Raw genomic sequence first — 21,123 nt, forward strand, 5'->3', positions numbered from 1 at the left:
CTATTGCAATTATTCCTCCATATGTGACCTTTAGTTTTTCAGCCAGAAGAGAAAGAAGTGTTGGATCAGGTCTTTAGTCCCGATTCCGGGAACATAGAATAACTTTGCTGGCCAAGTCCGGGCCACATGGCCATATTCCCGTAGTCAGAAGAAGGACCATGAAAAACTGTTGCTCAGTACAGGTTTTGACTCACCTGTAGTCAGTGCCCCTCCTCCCAGGCATGAACAAGTCAACCATGTAAGTGATCCCTGAAATAGTCAAGCTCCCAAACAAGGAGAAGACAGTGTCATAATGTGTGGTAAAGCCTTGCCTGGGAAATGTGGCCTGGGATGATTCTTATTGGCCAGTGTTTTTTTATGGAGTCATAGGATTCATTTCATTGCACTTAATATTCATTGCCTTAATCCACTGGCAAAATAGGGTCACAATGAGTTTTTACAGTATTTAAAATTTTTTTTCCATTGATTTGAGAGAAAAAGAGGAAGGGAGGTTGGGGAGAAAGAGGAGAGAGAGATGATGAGAGAGAGAGAAAAGCATCAACTTTTTGTTCCACTTAGTTGTTTCATTTAGTTGTGCACTCATTGGTTGCTTCTTACAGGTGTCCTGACTAGGGATGGAACCTATAAACTCCACACACTGGGATGATGCTCTGTCCACTGAGCAACCTGGCCAGGGCTGAATATTTTTGATATTGACTTCACTTGTTTCCTAACTATTTGACAGTTGAGAAAAAGTTATTGATAGAGATGTGAAGGCCAGGGGTGACATGGAAAATAGCTGCCCATTTCATGGGCTTATGGCCAAGGTTAAACTACATTAACAAAAGAGGCCAGAGCTTTTTATTTACTACCACTTTTCATGATTTATGGGCAGATTGTTGATTTTTGTTTTTAACCTTTCAAGTAAGAAATGATTTGTCAAGTTTATGAAAACCATATGTATCCTGAGACTCATTAATCTTAGTGCCAAAAGTAAGACCCGTGTGACCAATGGGATTTTGAATTTTGATCTTGGATTGAGGTCAAGATCAGTCAGATGTGGCTTTTGGAAGAAGTAATATTGTGCTCCCTTTAAATATGTATATTAACACTGAAGTTATCCTAGTAATATTTTCTTTTTCTTTTTTTTTTAAGATTTTCCTTATTGATTTTAGAGAGAGAGAGAAAGGCAGTGGGGAGAAGGAGCAGGGAGTATAGCTGCTTTTCGTATGTGCCTTCACCAGGCAAGCTGGGGGTCTTGAACTGGTGACCTCAGCGCTCCAGGTCAACACTTGACCCACTGCATCACCACAGGTTAGGGTCTAGTAATTTTTTTTTTTTTTGACAGAGACAAAGAGAAAGTCACAGAGATGAACAGATAGGGACAGACAGATAGGAAGGGAGAGAGATGAGAAGCATCAATTCTTCATTGCAGCTCCTTGGTTGTTCAGTGATTGCTTTCTCATATGTGCCTTGACTGGGGGGCTACAGCAGAGTGAGTGACCCCTTGCTCAAGCCAGCAACCTTGGGCTTCAAGCCAGCAATCTTGGGCTTTTGAACGTAGGTCCTCTGTGTCTCAGTCCGATGCTCTATCCACTGCGCCACTGCTTGGTCAGGCTCAAGGAAATATAAATACTTGAGTGGGTTTCCTGCAGGGACCTTGTCCTGGTTTGGGACCATTCACAATTGCTTTGGGACATACTCACAGCTGATCACTTGTTTTTTGGCAGTTCTTTAAGGAAGGCCCCAACTGTGCTAAGTGCTAGAAGCAATTGTGTAGGATAATCTGCCCAATCCTACCTACCGATAGCCTGGTTTAAGGCTCTACCCCCAAGTAAAGAAGGAGCTCACTTCTAAATTGAGTTTGGGATCCAATGTTAAGGATGACAGTGTAGAGAAGTGAAGATAAACCTGATATCTCCCAGACGCAAAGAGACACGTAAAGGGTGAGAACTCGGTTTTTGGTTTAGACAGACTTGGGTTTGACTTTTAGCGAAGACACCCCCTAGCTTTGTGACATTGGGAAATTAGTTCACTTCTTTAAGCCTCTGTTTACTTATTTGTAAAATGAAACTAATAATAATACATACCCAATGTGAATGTTTGATGTGTTTTAACAAGGTAATCCAAGGAAGACATTTAGCATTGTATAGGCACATTGCTTGAATCACTATGGTGGTTGTAATAACATCAAGGAATTATGATTTCTTTGGTCCCTGTGTGTCCCCTTTCCACCATGCACTTATAACCTCTCTGTTTCCATACACAGAGCAAACCACCACTACCACCTGGGGGTGGGGGATGGGGCCTCTGGTAGAGACTAGTACCAGGCTAACATGGGTTTATATTCAGGATTTAACTCTTAAAAATCCAGTCCCTGAACTGTCAAATGGGACAGTAACACAGGTTGTTAGTGTTAGAGATAATAATAAGCTCCATTGTGGTTTGGCTTTTTAAAAATTTCTCATGTGGACATCTTTGCCAGCCCAGGTCATAGTGATGGTTTAAGTGAGTATCTGTACAAGATAGATCTCAGCCGTTCTTGATGTCAGTTTTTTCTTACTGGCCCTGAGCCAGACTTCATTTTTAGATCTGGCCTGATTGCCTTCAAACCAAGGTCTATGGAGCCATAGTAATGAGCACTGCCACTTGGAAATACGCTCTTCATGGACCTCATCCTGGCATGGGTGCCAGTTAAGAGGCAGCACAGGCCCTGGCCGGTTGGCTCAGCGGTAGAGCATCGGCCTAGTGTGCAGAGGACCCGGGTTCGATTCCCGGCCAGGGCACACAGGAGAAGCGCCCATTTGCTTCTCCACCCCTCTGCCGCGCCTTCCTCTCTGTCTCTCTCTTCCCCTCCCACAGCCGGGGCTCCATTGGAGCAAAGATGGCCCAGGCGCTGGGGATGGCTCTGTGGCCACTGCCTCAGACGCTAGAGTAGCTCTGGTCGCAACATGGCGACGCCCAGGATGGGCAGAGCATCGCCCCCTGGTGGGCAGAGCATCGCCCCATGATGGGCATGCCGGGTGGATCCCGGTCGGGCGCATGCGGGAGTCTGTCTGACTGTCTCTCCTTGTTTCCAGCTTCAGAAAAGTGAAAAAAAAAAAAAAAAAAGAGGCAACACAGAGCTCAGTCTCTGCCCCACAGAGAGTGGACGTGTAAGACCAAATTACAAATGTGGTTTGTGGTTTTGCATCAAGACTGGCAAGAAACATGAGCAAATAAAAGATTTGTTTGGTACAGAAAAATTAATGTTCAAAAATCAAAGTTTCTTGAGGAGAGTTCTCTTCGCTTCTGTCTGGTACTGGAAAGCTACAAATCAATAAACTGTCTTTATTTTCTCCAGTTATTGATTCTTCACATTGCAGATTCTTCCCGTGACACAATTTCAGATGGGTCCCTGCTCAGGAGAGGAAAAGCATGCGCACGTTTAAAAAGCTCGATGACATCTGCTGACATTCTCCCTGCTTGTGTTTTGCAGCCTACTTCTGCTTCCTTCTGACCGCGTTGGGTGTGACAGCTGGTGCCCATCGCTTGTGGAGCCACAGGTCCTATAAGGCCAAGCTGCCTCTGAGGATATTTCTGGCTGTCGCCAACTCCATGGCTTTCCAGGTGGGGATAGAATGCACATTCTTTCATACCCAATCTAGGCTCAGTGTTTAGGCCCCAAGCACTCCCTGCCTGTCGTGAATTTTATTTCCTTGAAGCTTTACATACTGTAGAATGTCACCTGGGGACTTCATAGCTCAAGAGATGCTATGAACTACAGAGGAGGAAAAGAGATTCCTCTCTCCAGAGTTCATGCCCCCAATATGCCCTGAAACCCTCCATGTTTGTCCTGCTCTAATGAGAGCCAAGTTCCATGCCGAATATGCTATATGCATATTGCATTTGATCCTTGCAGTAACCCCGTGCATTAGGTGTGTTCCCATTTTACAGATGAAGAAACTAAGGCTTAATGAAGTTAAAGAACATATCTAAATTACATGACTAAAAAATGGATCATTTAGGAGAGGCAAATGCAGGTCTGACACAAAGCCCATTACTTCTATAAAACACATTCCTGAGGTCACCCTCTAAGTTTATAGTGGGAAGTCTATTCAATATGGAATTGGAAGACTCAGGATTTGAGTCTGATGGTTGCTAGCTGTAAATCACTTACTTATCGTCAGTTTCTTCATCTATAAAAATACAAATACGACTTCACTCCCAGAGTTATAAAACCATCGAAAATTGCAAGGAGCTATAAAAATATAAGAGAGGGTCCCCACTGCACTAGAATTGGGCCATATCTTTTAGGGCCATTCCAGTCCTAGTCCATTTCCCACCACCTTGATCATTTTCCGAGCTGCTGAAATTTTGGATTTATCATGGATGTCTCTTTTCCCAATTCTTCATCTGATCCAGGCAGGGTGAGGGAGAACAACTTTTTGCTTACAAATTTTCCGCACATATATGAGTATAGACCCTGTGAATTATCACCCATTGGGTGGTAATTGCAATTCCCAAAACTCCTTTGGGTTCAAGGAAACCAGTGACCCAGGAGCCTCTCTGTGACCCTCAGATGTGCACATCACGTGTCTACCTCTGCAAATGGGCCTTCCATCCTTACAAGACAGCCTGACTGTAAGCATTCCTCTAAGTTGTTCTTGTGTTTGAGAATTCACATCCTTATTTCAGGCTTCCCTCCTGCAGTTTGAGCATTCATAGAGCAAATAAGATCTAACACAATAAGTTGCTTAGGGCACATGATTCATATTCTGAACACCTGCTGGTTATAATTCAAGCGCAGTCGGGAATTAGAACCGGGGTCCCAGGGAAGAAGCTCTTGTGCATAAAGGAGTTTGCTGCAGCTTCTGGCTTTCACAGCTGGCAGTGTGAACTGTGCTGCGTTTTATTTATTTATTTTATTTTATTTTTTTACAGAGACAGAGAGAGAGTCAGAGAGAGAGATAGACAGGGACAGACAGACAGGAACAAAGAGATGAGAAGCATCAATCATTAGTTTTTCGTTGTGCATTGCAACACCTTAGTTGTTCATTGATTGCTTTCTCATATGTGCCTTGACCATGGGCCTTCAGCAGACCAAGTAACCTCTTGCTGGAGCCAGCGACCTTGGGGCCAAGCTGGTGAGCTTTGCTCAAACCAGATGAGCCCCCCGCTCAAGCTGAGCGACCTCAGGGTCTCGAACCTGAGTCCTCCGCATCCCAGTCTGACGCTCTATCCACTGCGCCACCACCTGGTCAGGCGCTGCATTTTATTCTGACTTCAGCCATCTTAGTTCTGTGTTGTGCTTTGTTTCTCATAATGATGAGTTAGGGTCATGATAATTTACAAACTCACTTAGGTCTTGATGCTATTTAGGACTTAACTCAATGATTGTCATTTATTTTGTTCAGGTGACTTATTATTTTTAGCCTTTAATTACACACTCGAAGTTACAAAGCACCTCTGTTGGAATTTTTTTTCCAACATAAATAACTTGAAATTGAGAGCCTAAACCTCCTTTCCTAGTGAAACTATTTATTTATAAAATAACTCAATTTTTGGCCCTGGCCAGTTGGCTCAGTGGTAGAGCGTCGGCCTGGCGTGCAGGAGTCCCGGGTTTGATTCCCAGCCAGGGCACACAGGAGAAGCACCCATCTGCTTCTCCACCCCTCCCCCTCTCCTTCTTCTCTCTTTCTTCCCCTCCCGCCGCCAAGGCTCCATTGGAGTGAAGTTGGCCCGGGTGCTGAGGATGGCTCTGTGGCCTCTGCCTCAGACGCTAGAGTGGCTCTGGTTGCAACAGAGCAATGCCCCAGATGGGCAGATCATCGCCCCCTGGTGGGCGTGCTGGGTGGATCCTGGTTGGGCGCATGCAGGAGTCTGTCTGACTGCCTCCCTGTTTCCAACTTAAGGGAAAAAAAACAAACAAAAAACAAAACTCAATATTTGAGAACTTAGGTTTTCTTACCAAAACATTCCATAAGAGAACATCACACAGCAATTTTACATTTCCTTTGGGGAGAAAGTACATTGTTGACCTAGGTCCTGGAATAAATTCTTGGCTCTGCCATTTGCTCTAAGATGTGGGCCTTTGTGCCCGTCTCTGTTCCTTTATATGCAGAGGGGGCCAGGTAGTAATACTTACCTTACAGAGTTGTTGGGAGGATGAAATAATGAATAAGAGGTGCCCAGATTATAGGAACACTCAGTGAATATCATTCCCCCTCTTCTTTATTAGAGTTGGCACGCCGCCTCATTCACCTCTGTATTTTAGTGCATATGATGTAGGAAACAATGACTGTTTGTTAAAGGAATTAATAGTTTTTGAAAGTATTTATAGAAATCATCAAAGTTGAACTATGCCTACATCTTCCAGGGCTACATTTGTGGTAGATTATTTTCCCTTTAACAAACATTTATTGAGCACCTGCTATGTGGCAGACACAGAGCTGAACACAGTGTCTTTAATGATGAGCAAACAGTCACAATCCTTGCCTTCACTGAGCCTTCTACCTCATGGGATACTACAATTCCCCCAGTTTCCCAGTGGAAATGGCACTACTCCATGGGTCTGGGGTCTCATAACAATGCTCCTCAGCCCTGAGTGAGAGGTATCTGTAAGATCAGCACAGGGCCAGCTCCCACACGGTGCATCCCTGTGCCAGAGGGAAGAGTGCAGTCCATCCAGGCCACTTAACTGGAGGAAGAGAACCAACTGGGAAAGAAAAAATGTGCTGTGACCTGCCAGTCTGGGGTATTGACCTCTAGCCCTGACTTAGTTTCCCTTTGATATCCCCTGGGTTTTTGGAGATAGTATCTAGAGTTCTCTTCTGCTTTTTTTTTCATCAGAATGATCATGCCTTTGGCCAAAATGGACAGATGTCGCGGTTATCTCTGAGGATCAGTAGGACTTTTGCTAGATGCTGCAAATGAAATCTTGATCATCAAAAACATTATTCTTAAAATGGGACTTAAACATTTGAAACTCCCTTTTCTCTTTCTTCTATAGAGGTTGTATGTACTGTGTAGCAGGCGATAGTGGGAAAGATGGGAGGTACTTATAGTCTGAGAAGATGTTTCTCTGCCCTTGTCTTTAGGTTTTCCTAGAGACTTCTTCTTAAATAGGGATTAGGCCTTCTGTTCTTCCCATTGAAATCCCCTGTTTTTATATGAGAATTCTGCCGATGTGGAGATACCAGGAGAGCAGTAGATTTCAGTCCTAGTGGTGAACTTGAGTTGAGTGTGTCCTTTCCCACAGGCTAGTCAGGCTTTGGTAAAACCCAGTTGATTAGGCTCTGTAAAATAGTTTCTCTTGAGGACAGATCTTGCTAAGGAGAACAGAGAGCTCTGTGCAGAACTCACATTTCAAAAAAGTTACTTCTCTCTTTTTGCTAGAAGAGCAAGGGGATTTTTCTAGCCATTCATGGTGAGAATTTGGTAGGGCTCCTGACAGCAATATTCATGAATAAGGCCCAAGCTAGATGGCTCAGTAGATAGAATATCATCCTGGTGTGCAGACGTTCTGGGTTCAATCCCTAGTCAGGACACATTTGAGAAGTGACCTTCTGCTTCTCTCCCCCTTCTCTCCCTCTTCCCCTTCCAGTGGCTCAGTTGGTTTGAGCGTCTTCCTGGGCACTGAAGATAGCTCAGTTGATCCAAGCATCAGCCTCAGGTGATAAAAATAGCTCAGTTGATTCGAGCATCCACCCAAACAGGGGTTGCCAGGTGGATTGTGGCTGCGGCACATGCAGAAATCTGTCTCGCTGTCTCCTCTCCTTTCATTTAAAAAAAAGTTCGTGAATATGTAGAGCCTGCTAGGACTGGGCCCTCTAGGTGTTTTCAGTTCCAAGTTTGTCCACAATAAAACTCCGGTAATTCATCACTTACAGTTTAAAATATTCCTATTCATTCTGGCTTTTGCTCCTGGGCCTCTGCTTCTAGTAGGCTCTAATTCTCTGTAGCTGCCTGTTTGTCTCTCTAGTTTTGGGGGCAGCAGTTTGCCTGTGACCTCAATTCTCTGATGGATCAAAGAAGAGTTGTTGATTTTCACTTTGTTCAGCTCTTTTTCTTGTTGTGAGAATAGGAGTGACTACCACCAAGCTCTTTGTATGTCAGACCAGAAAGTGGAAGTTACCATGTGATTTATGAATATGTCAAGTGAATCATATGGTGATGGACCATGAACTTTGGCAGGTATATAACCACAAAAGCAACTACAGTTTTTAAGTCCTAACCGCATATGAGCATTTCATTAAATATGTCAGCCATTTGACAATACTCCTACAAAGTAGATTCTGTTAATGTCCTCCTTTGATAGGTGATAAAATGGAAAGAAAGAGGCTATGTAACCTGACCAAGGACATACAGATTTGAGTGACAACAGGGGGATTTAAGTACAGATGGCTTGACTCCTGAGGTCACCCTCTCACTGTGCTCTAATTCCTGTCCCAGGATCAAGGTGTACAGTTTATCCTTTCATTTTGCAAATACATAAGTCTTAACCATTGTTCCTTGCACTGGAGAACAAGACAGACAAGGTCCCTGTCCTCAAAATATGTATATCACAGTGGGTGAGAGAGCAAATAAAGAAGCAAAAGAATATGAAGAATTTGAATATGGCAATGTAATGGAGGGAAAGGGAGGCGACTTCGTTAGAGGAGAGGGTCAGAAAAGGCCTCGCTGAGGAGGTGACATTAGAGCTGAGGCCTGAGGGAGAGGACAGGTAAAGGAAGACCATTCCAGACAGACGTAGGAGCCGAAGCAAAGTGGGAGCAAGTATGGTGCGTTCCAGGAAGAGAAGACTGGCTGGTGTGACCGGTCCCTGTGGGTGTGGGGGATGGTCACAGAAGAGGCCAGAGAGGGAGACAGGCCACACCAGTGTAGGTCTCTGCCCGGCATTGCAAGGATTTTGGGTATTTTTCTAAAGGCAGTGGGAAAGCACTGTAAGATTTTAGTCAGGGGAGTGCATGGGAGGCCTCAGACCACAGTCATGAGAGCCCAGAGATTTTTGTGCCCGATTCGGGATTATAGATCAACCCCCAATGCTGAGTCTTTGTGTGTGCACGTTGAGGAGGAAGTCCTGGATGCGGGCACTGCTCTCGAGAATGGCTGGGGTGTTTGTAGCAGCAAGTACCGTCCATTGGTTAGGAGAACACAACACCGGACAGAACACTACTGCAGGCTCGAGCATCCTTAACCTCACACAGCCTTCTCTGCAGGTTCTAGCTCTCGCTGCAGACCTCCTGTCTCAGTGCTCGCCACCTCTCCTGACCGCTGGCCTAAGCAGCAGTGTACAGCCCCTCTTCGGCACGTCAGACACCAGTTTGCCTTCCTTTTTTCTGGATGGGTGGGTGTTGTTGGTCTCCTCCTGCTGTGTGAATAGGCGGCAGTAGAAGCGTCCTGGCCCCACTGCCCCGAGGAACCCCCCCCCCGTGTGGTTTTCCAGGGCAGCCTGCATGCCATGCCTCACGGTGCCTCCTGACACATTTGGAAGTCAAGTGGAAAAAACAAATAGCTTGGCCGTCTCTGAGCAACTTCTCTGTTCATGATGATAGTGATTTATAGATTCATTAAAGCATTATTGTTTATACATACCGCTCTGTAACACTAGTATTGGCGGTATTGACAGATATTCTGATGGATGACCAAGTGAAGGTGGGAGGTCTGATGGAGACAGAGAGAGAGAGAGAGAGAGAGAGAGACACACACACACACACACACACACATACACACACACACACACACACACATGCGCGCGCATGTGCGCATGCAAAAAAAACTCTCCTGCTGCTGCTGCTGCAGGAGACACACAGTATTTTGGCATTTTTCGTCTGTGCTTACCTGGCAGGATTAACAACTCTTTCTACCAATAAAAAAATGTACCTTTTGCCCTGGCCGGTTGGCTTAGTGGTAGAGTGTCGGCCTGGCATGTTAAAGTCCTGGGTTCAATTCCTGGCCAGGGCACACAGGAGAAGTGCCCATCTGCTTCTCCAACCTTCCACCTCCTCCTTCTCCATCTCTTTCTTACCCTCCCAGAGCCATGGCTCCACTGGAGTGGCCCTGGGCACTGAGGATGGCACCATGGCGTCCAACTCAGGCGCTAAAATGGCTCCGGTTGCAATAGAGCAGTGGCCCCAGTTGGGCAGAGCATTGCCCCCTGGTGGGCATGCCGGGTGGATCCTGGTCAGGCGCATGTGGGAGTCTGTCTCTGTGCCTCCCCGCTTCCCACTTAAGAAAAATACAAAGAAAATATATACCTTTTAAGGTGGAGATTAAAATGGCCCCACCCCCTAAATGCCTCACTTCCCTTTTTGTTGTGGATCTAGGTCAGCGAAAGCAGGTGAGGTGAGTGATGGCCTCCCAGGAATGGGAAGGAGATGCCCCGAGGCAGCTGAGGAGAGGCTGGTTCCCTAGCCCAGCACACACCCAGCAGGGCCAGCCTGCCCCTCACCTGACCCTCCACAAATCAGCAGGAACTGTGCAGATGGTACACTCTTTGCACCACAGATGTATTCCCTTAGCATTTCAAGGTGATTAAATTTTAGTAAACAAGACACATATACGTTAAAGGCACAGAGTTTTTTAAAAACATACATGTTAAAGTAGAGAGTATTTCTGTAAACAAATTGCAACCACATTTTATATCATATGTTAATCTGGCTCTACATCAATATTGAAAGAAAGAAACTTTGTTTGCAATGTATTGCACATGCAGTCCTGTTAATTTGGAAGCTACTCTGAAACATATTTTCAAGGTAAATGCTTCATTCTGCCGTCTTATCAGAAAAAAAGATCTTTAGAAGTGCTCAGGCAGGGCCCCCCCTCTCCCCCCTCCCCTGCCAGTCTCTTCCTTTCCAAGAACCACAGAGGGTTGGAGCTGGGGGACCTCAGAGGCCACGTCTCACTTCTTTTCTAGCAACCACAGACACGAAGGCCCAAATGCCTGCACTTGTTTTTATTTTCTCACGTTGCCTCCAGAAACGGTCACGGGTGTTGAAAGGGCCTGTGTGGGCCCTGGCCGGTTGGCTCAGTGGTAGAGCGTCGGCCTGGCGTGCGGGGGACCCAGGTTCGATTCCCGGCCAGGGCACATAGGAGAAGCGCCCATTTGCTTCTCCACCCCCCCTCCTTCCTCTCTGTCTCTCTCTTCCCCTCCCGCAGCCAAGGCTCCATTGGAGCAAAGATGGCCCGGGCGCTGGGGATGGCTCCTTGGCCTCTGCCCCAGGTGCTAGAGTGGCTCTGGTCGCGGCAGAGCGACGCCCCGGAGGGGCAGAGCATCTCCCCCTGGTGGGCAGAGCATCGCCCCTGGTGGGCGTGCCGGGTGGATCCCGGTTGGGCGCATGCGGGAGTCTGTCTGACTGTCTCTCCCGTTTCCAGCTTCAGAAAAATAAAAATTAAAAAAAAAAAAAAAAAGGGCCTGTGTGGCCGTGTGGTGTTGAAAGGGCTTGTGTGGCCCTGCGGTGCCTGTCAGCTCCTCCCTCCCGGCCCTGCCACCACCCCTCCAGGCTGAGGGAGCGGCTGTCACTGCTTTTTCTTCCCCATTGCTCTCCTGCCAGACATGTTTATGGGGCTGCTTTCTAGGTTTTCCAACCCACTGATTATTTTGCATTTTGGATGATTCCTCTCCCAGCTGCTTTCATTTGCATTTTTTTCTAAAATAAACCTCATTGTGCTAATTTCTATTCATTTTTCTAACCTCGTTAGATCCATCTCTGTTATTTCTCTGTTCTCAAAGATGTCTGCGGCACCTCTTAATTTCATACCTCCCAACAGTGTTATTAACAAAATGTGTACGCCCTGTTCCCAGCCATTAATGAAGATGCTAAATAAAATGACTAGAGCTAACAGATACATGGGGGCCTCCATGAGTTGCCCCCCCCCCCATCAGATGCTGAGCTGGTTTTCATCTCTGGTCCTTGTTTGTCAGAGTTCAGGCTTTTCAGTCATCCTGTCCAGTTCCAACTAGCACCAACCAGAGGTCTTGTCACAGGAATGTCACAGGGATGCTATTTTGCATGTTTTTATTAAACGCCAGAGATACAATAGTTACAAGAGTCATTGAATCAACCATTTTAATAAATGGTAAAATTTTGCCATTTTAATACATGGCAAAATTTACAGAGCTTCATGTGCCAGAGAAAATTTTTAGCCTTGCTTTTAAAAAGTTTTAAAGAAGGCAGACACATCTGATTATTTTCATCTTCTATTGACTCTTCGATAGCTTTTTTGTGTAAATCTGCTGGTTAATTCTCTTTGCATGTTAAGATGCACAAAACACTTGTGAGGAACTCGGCGATGTATAAGAAACGGCCTTTGTCTTGAGAAGCTTACTGTCTGACAGAGCTGGTTAGACTCGAGGATAATAAAAAAGGATCTTTGGCCTGACCTGTGGTGGTGCAGTGGATAAAGCATTGACCTGGAAATGCTGAGGTCGCCGGTTCGAAACCATGGGCTTGCCTGGTCAAGGCACATATGGGAGTTGATGCTTCCAGCTCCTCCCCCCTTCTCTCTCTCTGTCTCTCCTCTCTCTCTCTCTCTTTCTCTCTCTCTGTCTCTCCCTCTCTTCTCTAAAAAAAAAAAATGAATAAATAAATTTTAAAAAAAGAAAAAGGGATCTTTGTAAGACAATGTGGAGTTAAATTGCTCAGAACTTTCATACAAACTCTTGTAGCTGCAAAGAGAATATGGGTATTAGGATAAAGCCTAATGCAGAGAGAGAGAGTTTTTAATCTTTCAAAAGGTAAAAGGGATTTGCGTAGGTAAGGAGGAGGGAGGGGAAGATGAGGGATGATGTTGAGTGCATGGAGCTAGAGCAAGAGTGGTGGAAGATGAAGTCTGAGAGGCACGGTGGTAAATAATAAAGAACATGTCCGGCCTTTGTCTTCAGTGGCGATTCCACTTGAATACTGGTGGAGAGAGAGGCATGATAATGTACTTACTATACGGGTCTAACAAAAAAAAAATCTGTCAGTGTCTCAGAGCTTGGTCTGACTGAAGAAGGACACTGATGGGCTATAGTGGGTTGCAAACCCAGGTACTGGCACTACTCTCTTACTAGATGTCTCTCATGCATCTCAAAATCAAAGCCAAAGTTGTGACTACTATCTCCCATAAAACTACTCTCTCCTAATTTTCCCCAACAGAAATCTGGGTGTCATTCATGGTTTCCCCATTTCCTTAATCATCCCTCATCCAATCTTTTAGCCAGTCTCTCTCTCTCTCTTTTTTTTTTTTTTTACAGGGACAGAGAGAGTGTCAGAGAGAGGGATAGACAGGGACAGACAGACAGGAACGGAGAGAAATGAGAAGCATCAATCATCAGTTTTTCGTTGAGACACCTTAGTTCAACGATTGCTTTCTCATATGTGCTTGACCGCAGGCCTTCAGCAGACTGAGTAACTCCTTGCTCGAGCCAGCGACCTTGGGTCCAAGCTGGTGAGCTTTTGCTCAAACCAGATGAGCCCGCGTTCAAGCTTAGCCAGTCTCTTGTACTGATGAATTATGTCTTGAACCTGCACTCATCTCTACCATCCTCATATCCAAGCCACGATTGTTTCTTGCCTAGATTACTGCAAAAGCCTCATAAACTGGTCTTCCTCCTTCTACACTTGCCCCCCTTGATACTGCCTCCAGACAGAGCTTACTGAAAATTAAACCACCATCTAACAACAACAGAAATCTGTCAGTGGCTTAGCATTGCATTGGGAACGAAATCCAGCCTTGTTGTTATGACCCGGCAGGTCCTTCAGGATCAGGCTTTTGCTTACCAGTGCAGTTTCCCCCCAAGTGGGTGTCCTTCCTTCCAAATAATGCTGACACTAACCACCCAAGTGAGTGTCAGATCCCACAAGTTAAAGCCTCAATCTTTTTTTTTAATATATATTTTTTAGTTTTTATTTATTCATTTTAGAGAGGGGGGAGAGAGAGGGAGCAGGGAGGGAGGAGCAAGAAGCATCAACTCCCATGTGTGCCTTGACCAGGCAAGCCCAGGGTTTCGAACCAACAACCTCAGTGTTCCTGGTCAACATTTTATCCACTGCGCCACCACAGGTCAGGCCTGAAGCCTCAGTCTTGGTTGTCCTTACATCACTGCTCCTGCTTCAGCTGCCAGCCACAAGCAGGATCTTCATGCCACCACGACCTCTTCCAACTGGCTATGAATGCACAGATTTCCACGATTCCCTCAGGTTTAATAATTTGCTAGAACAACACATAGAACTCAAGAAAGTTATCCTGCGGCTTTATTATAAAGGATACAAATCAGGACCAGCCCATAGGGAAGGTGTGAGAGGATCTCTCATGCAGAACTTCCTCACCACCCCCCCGTGGGGTCAGGTGCATCCTCCTCCCTGAACCTCAATGTGTTCTGTAATTATTTATTTATTTTTTTTTACAGAGACGGAGAAAGTCAGAGAGAGGGATAGATAGGGACAGACAGACAGGAACGGAGAGAGATGAGAAGCATCAATCATCAGTTTTTTGTTGCGACACCTTAGTTGTTCATTGATTGCTTTCTCATATGTGCCTTGACCGTGGGCCTTCAGCAGACCGAGTGACCCCTTGCTTGAGCCAGCGACCTTGGGTCCAAGCTGGTGAGCTTTTGCTCAAACCAGATGAGCCCGCGCTCAGGCTGGCGACCTCGGGGTCTCGAACCTGGGTCTTCTGCATCCCAGTCTGACGTTCTATCCACTGCGCCACCGCTTGGTCAGGCTTTCCTTTTAGTTTTAATTCTTTATTTTCAAATAACTTCAAACTTACAAAAAGTTACAAAAATACCATGAATTCCTTTACTCAGATTCACTAATTGTTGACATATTGCCTCATTTATTTTAGTATTTTCTTTCTCCCTATGTGTGTATATGCATTCTCTTTGTTATATTTCTTTTCTGAATCATTTGCGAATGTTATAAATAACACACCCCTTCATCCCTAAACACTTCACTGTGTATTTCCTAATAGAAAAGACATTTCACATGAATGTAGTACATGCACCAAATCAGAAATTTTAATGCTCATACAATACTGTATCCAAGATCCTACCGAGTCCAGAGCCATTCAGGAGCCTACATTGTCATTTGTCATGTCTCTTTAGTCTCCTTTCATCTGGAGTAGTTTATCAGTCCTTCTTTCATTCTCTGACATTGGCATTTTTGAAATGTACAGACCAGTTATTTTTTAGAATTCTCTTCATTTTTAGTTTGCTCACATTTCCTCATAACTGCACAGACTGTGTATTTTTGGCAGGAAGGCTACATTAATTATCTTGTGTCCTGGGCATCAAACAAGGGGCACATGATATCCTTTTGTCATATTATTGGTGGTATGAATTTTGATGACTTGTTTAAAGTGTACCTGGTTTTACAATGTGAGATTACTCTTTTTCCTTTTGTAATTAATGAATAATTTATGCTGAGATACTGTAAACCTATATGAATATTTTTTCTTCATCAACTTTTGGCCCAATAGTTTTAGAATACCTTGGTAATTTTTGCTTGAATCAGTTATTGCCATGATACCTGCAAAATGATGATTTTCTTTTTTTTATTAAATTTAATGCAGTGACATTGATAAATCAGGGTACATATGTTGAGAGAAAATATCTCTAGATTATTTTGACATTTGATTGTGCTGTATACCCCTCCCCCAAAGTTAAATTGTCTTCTGTCATCTTCTATCTGGTTTTCTTTGTACCCCTACCCTCCCCTAACCCCTCTCTCCTTCTTCACCCCATCCCCCCTCCCCCAACCTCCCGCCCCTGTTGCCATCACATTCTTGTTCATGTCTCTGAGTCTCATTTTTATGTCCCTTCTATGTATGAATTCATCTTAGTTTTTTTTTTCTGATTTACTTATTTCACTCCGTATAATGTTGTCAAGGTCCATCCATGTTATTGTAAATGATCCGATGTCATCATTTCTTATGGCTGAGTAGTATTCCATAGTATATATGTACCAAAGCTTTTTAATCCACTCGTCCTCTGACGGACACTTGGGCTGTTTCCAGATCTTCGCTATTGTGAACAATGCTGCCACAAACATGCGGGTGCATTTCTCCTTTTCGAGCTGTTCTATGGTGTCCTTGGGGTATATTCCTAAAAGTGGGATAGCTGGGTCAAAAGGCAGTTCGATTTTCAGATTTCTGAGGAATCTCCATACTGTTTTCCACAGTGGCTGCACCAGTCTGCATTCCCACCAGCAGTGCAGGAGGGTTCCCTTTTCTCCACATCCTCGCCAGCACTTATTCTGTATTGTTTTGTTGATAAGCGCCATTCTGACTGGTGTGAAGTGATATCTCATTGTGGTTTTAATTTGCATTTCTCTAATGATTAGTGATGTTGAGCATTTTTTCATATGCCTATTGGCCATCTGTATGTCCTCTTTGGAGAAGTGTCTATTCATCTCTTTTGCCCATTTTTGGATTGGGTTGTTTGTCTTCCTGGTGTTGAGTTTTACAAGTTCTTTATAAATTTTGGTTATTAACCCCTTATCAGACGTATTGTCAAATATGTTCTCCCATTGTGTAGTTTGTCTTTTTATTCTGTTCTTGTTGTCTTTAGCTGTGCAAAAGCTTTTTAGTTTGATATAGTCCCATTTGTTTATCCTGTCTTTTATTTCACTTCCCCGTGGAGATAAATCAGCAAATATATTGCTCCGAGAGATGTCGGAGAGCTTACTGCCTATGTTTTCTTCTAAGATGCTTATGGTTTCACGGCCTACATTTAAGTCTTTTATCCATTTTGAGTTTATTTTTGTGAGTGGTGTAAGCTGGTGATCTAGTTTCATTTTTTTGCAGGTAGCTGTCCAATTTTCCCAACACCATTTGTTAAAGAGGCTGTCTTTACTCCATTGTATTTCCTTGCCTCCTTTGTCAAATATCAGTTGTCCATAGAACTGTGGGTTTATTTCTGGGTTCTCTGTTCTGTTCCATTGATCTATATGCCTGTTCTTATGCCAGTACCAGGCTGTTTTGAGTACAACGGCCTTGTAGTATAACTTGATATCAGGAAGTGTGATACCTCCCACTTTATTCTTCTTTTTTAAGATTGCTGAGGCTATTCGTGTCCTCTTTTGGTTCCATATAAATTTTTGGAATATGTGTTCTATATCTTTGAAGTATGTCATTGGTATTTTAATTGGTATTGCATTGAATTTATAGATTGCTTTGGGTAATATATAGACATTTTAATGATGTTTATTCTTCCTAACCATGAGCACGGTATATGCTTCCACTTGTTTGTATCTTCCTTGATTTCTTTTATCAATGCTTTGTAATTTTCCGAGTACAAGTCTTTAGTCTCCTTGGTTAAGTTTACTCCTAGGTACTTTATTTTTTTGGTTGTAATTGTGAAGGGGATTGTTTCCTAAATTTCTCTTTCTGACTGTTCATTGTTGGTGTATAAAAATGCTTCTGATTTCTGAGTATTGATTTTATATCCTGCCACTTTGCTGAATTTATTTATCAGGTCCAGTAGTTTTTTGACTGAGACTTTAGGGTTTTCTATATACAATATCATATCATCTGCAAATAATGATAGTTTTACTTCTTCTTTTCCAACTTGAATGCCTTTTATTTCTTCTTCTTGTCTGATTGCTGTGGCTAGGACTTCCAGGACCATGTTAAATAAGAGTGGTGAAAGGGGGCACCCCTGCCTTGTTCCTGATCTTAAGGGGATTGCTTTTAATTTTTGCACATTGAGTATGATGTTGGCTGTGGGTTTCTCATAGATGGCTTTTATCATGTTGAGGTATGTTCCCTGTATTCCCACTTTGCTGAGAGAATTTTGATCATGAATGGATGCTGGATTTTATCAAATGCTTTTTCTGCATCTATTGAAATTATCATATGGTTTTTCTCCTTCTTTTTGTTTATGTGATGAATCACATTGATTAATTTACGAATATTGTACCAGCCTTGACTCCCCAGAATAAATCCCACTTGATCATGGTGTATGATTTTTTCCATATATTGTTGAATCCGGTTTGCTAATATTTTGTTGAGGAATTTAGCATCTATATTCATCAGAGATATTGGCCTATAATTTTCTTTCTTTGTGTTGTCTTTGCCTGGTTTTGGAATCAGAATTATGCTCGCCTCATAAAAGGAGCTTGGAAGTCTTCCTTCCTCTTGAATTTTTTGAAATAGTTTGAGAAGGATAGGAGTTAGTTCTTCTTTGAATATTTGGTAGAATTCTGTTGTGAAGCCATCGGGCCCCGGACTTTTCTTTGTTGGGAGTTTTTTGATAACTGTTTCGATCTCATTTGGTGTAATCGGTCTGTTTAGGTTTTTCGATTCTTCCAGATTGATTTTTGGAAGATTGTATGTTTCAAGGAATTTGTCCATTTCATCTAGGTTGTCTAGTTTTTTGGCATACAGTTCTTCATAGTATTTTCTTACAATATTTTGTATTTCTGTTGTGTCAGTTGTTATTTCTCCTCTCTCATTTCTAATTTTATTTATTTGAGTCCTCTCTCTCTTTTTCTTGGTGAGTCTACTTAAAGGTTCATCAATCTTGTTTACCTTTTCAAAGAACCAGCTCCTAGTTTCATTGATCCTCTATATTGTTTCTTTAGCCTCTATGTCATTTATTTCTGCTCTGATCTTTATTATTTCTTTCCTTCTACTACATTTGGGATTTACTTGCTGTTCTTTTTCTAATTCTTTTAGATGCAGGGTTAAGTTGTTTATTTGAGCTTTTTCTAGCTTCTGAAAGTGTGCCTGTAGTGCTATGAACTTCCCTCTCAGCACTGCTTTCGCTGTGTCCCATAAATTTTGAGTTGTTGTATGCTCATTGTCATTCGTTTCTAGGAATTTTTTTATTTCTTCTTTGATCTCATTCTTATTCCATTCATTATTTAACACCCTGCTATTTAGTTTCCATGTGTTTGATAATTTTTGAGCTTTTCTGCTGTGATTCATTTCTAGTTTCATGCCGTTGTGATCAGAGAAAGTGCTTGATATGATTTCAGTCTTCTTAAATTTGTTGAGAGCACTTTTGTGCCCTAACATGTGGTCTATCCTAGATAATGTACCATGAGCGCTTGAAAATAATGTATATTCTGCTGCTTTAGGGTGAAAGGATCTGAAGATATCTATTAAATCGAGTTGATCTAGTGTTTCCAATAAGTCTGCTGTTTCTTTGTTAATTTTCTTTCTTGAGGATCTATCTAGTGATGTTAGTGGGGTATTGAAATCCCCTACTATTATAGTATTGCTGTTGATCTCGCCCTTTAAATCCATCAAAGTCTGTTTTATATATTTGGGTGCTCCTATATTAGGTGCATAGATATTTATAATAGTTATATCTTCCTGTTGGATTACTCCCTTTATCATTATGTAGTGGCCTTCTTTATCTCTTACTATATCCTTTGTTTTAAAGTCCAATTTGTCTGATATAAGTATTGCTACCCCAGCTTTTTTTTCATTTCCGTTTGCATGAAATGTTTTTTTCCAAAAATGATGATTTTCTAACTCTGTAATTTCTTCTAGATTTGTTGGTTGGCGTTTCACGTATATGTGTGTGTATGTATGTATGCATATATGCATTTATTTTGGGCTAATAGATTCTTATTTATTAAGTAGGTTTTATTCCATAATTGTTATTATTCATCTTAATGTCCCAAATCATTAATCAAATTACCCCAGTTTGTTCAGCAGAGGGCATTACAAATGGATTCCTAAGTCTTTTTTGGCATGTTGCCATTGTTTTTAGAGCAATTCCTTATTTTCCAGCACTACAAAATATATCAAGTTTCTCTTATGTTTTTCCTGCCCTAGTCCTGGTATTGCCCATTTCACCAAAGTCCTGACCCCTTTTACTGAGGAAAGGTATATGAAAACCAAAATTTGGGAGCACATGTAGCAATGTGAGTATCCGTTGCTACTATCTTGTTATTGTTTTCTTGGCCCTTTCTTCTCTGAAATTTTTATTTATGTATGTATGTATGTATGTATGTATGTATGTATTTCTTTATTTTAAGTCAAAGGAGAGAAGATAGAGAGACAGACTCCCGCATGTGCCCCAACTAAGATCCACTCGGCAGCCCCCACCTGGGGCCAATTCTTGAATCAACTGAGCTATTCTTAGCACCTGGGGCCAATGCTTGAATCTACTGGCTGCAAGAGGGCAAGAGAGAGAGAAGGGAGAGAGGAAGGGGAAGAGAAGCAGATGGTCACTTCTCATGTGTGCCCTGACCAGGTATTAAACCCAGAATATCTGCATGCCAGGCCAACACTTGATCTACTGAGCTGACTGGTCAGGGATCTTCCCTGAAATTTTGACCCCTGAGATCTAGCCCAGGAGACAAGAATGATAGTCATATCCCTGACCAAAATAAATCTCTAAAACTCAAATTAGGAAGACTCACAGAAAGGACAATGTGTCTACCGAGAGGACTACCCAAGCCATTTTTAAAATGTGTGTTAAAAATATGTTTAAAAAGCATATAAAAGTTTTATTCAAATACATTCTCATTGTAAGAGATTTAATAAAAAAAAATATGGGGGGAGAGAAGAAAATATGAAACAATCCTTCTCTTCTTTGCAATTTTTAAGTGTCGTCAGCAAATACTCTTCAAACTACTAACGTTAGCTTTTCAACACTTACCCAGCTTCTAAAACCACCCAGGCCGAGGGCCACGTGAAGGCTAGGCAGCACGTGGAGATTTGTTCTCTCGAAGCTACAGTTTGCCAGGTGGTATAGACTGCTGCCAGGCTCTTTTTGGGGACTTTCTGGGTTCTTCTTACAGATTGTCAGTGTTATCTGGGGGAAATCAGTGCTGACCTAGTACCAACAATGGGGAAAGCACTGAATGGCCTTCATTGTTTGAATAGGACAGTGTAAGCATCTGAACCAGAGGAGGTTATATTCAGACCCTAGAGACTGAAATAAAGTCTATTTCAAATGAGCCTTACTGTCCCTAAAGAGTAGACACAGCACTGCCTTGCCCTCTTAGACCCCCTCGATGGAAGGACTTTTCCCAGACAGGGTGCCATTCACTCACAAGACACACCTTCTACTCTAAAACCTGCCTGTTCCAGCTGACATGTTTGTCGCTGGTGTGCCTCGTTTCTTTTCTAGGACTGATTGGAAACAGAGATGCATTATGGATACAAGTGGAATTCCCTTTGGCTATGTTTTGCGGCCACCTGGTCAACTTCCCCTTCTGG

General features: G+C 43.1%; 1 protein-coding gene across 1 annotated transcript in view; it reads left to right on the forward strand.

The window, feature by feature from the left end:
- The window catches only part of SCD5 (stearoyl-CoA desaturase 5), a 189,291-nt gene that overhangs the window by 107,398 nt on the left and 60,770 nt on the right, over nt 1–21,123 (forward strand). Inside the window, exon 2 of the mRNA XM_066232542.1 lies at nt 3,458–3,588. Within this exon, the coding sequence (XP_066088639.1) occupies nt 3,458–3,588 (131 nt within the window). The remainder of the gene's footprint in view (nt 1–3,457; nt 3,589–21,123) is intronic.

The sequence above is a fragment of the Saccopteryx bilineata genome, chromosome 5, assembly GCF_036850765.1.
Source record: "Saccopteryx bilineata isolate mSacBil1 chromosome 5, mSacBil1_pri_phased_curated, whole genome shotgun sequence".
NCBI lineage: Eukaryota > Metazoa > Chordata > Mammalia > Chiroptera > Emballonuridae > Saccopteryx > Saccopteryx bilineata.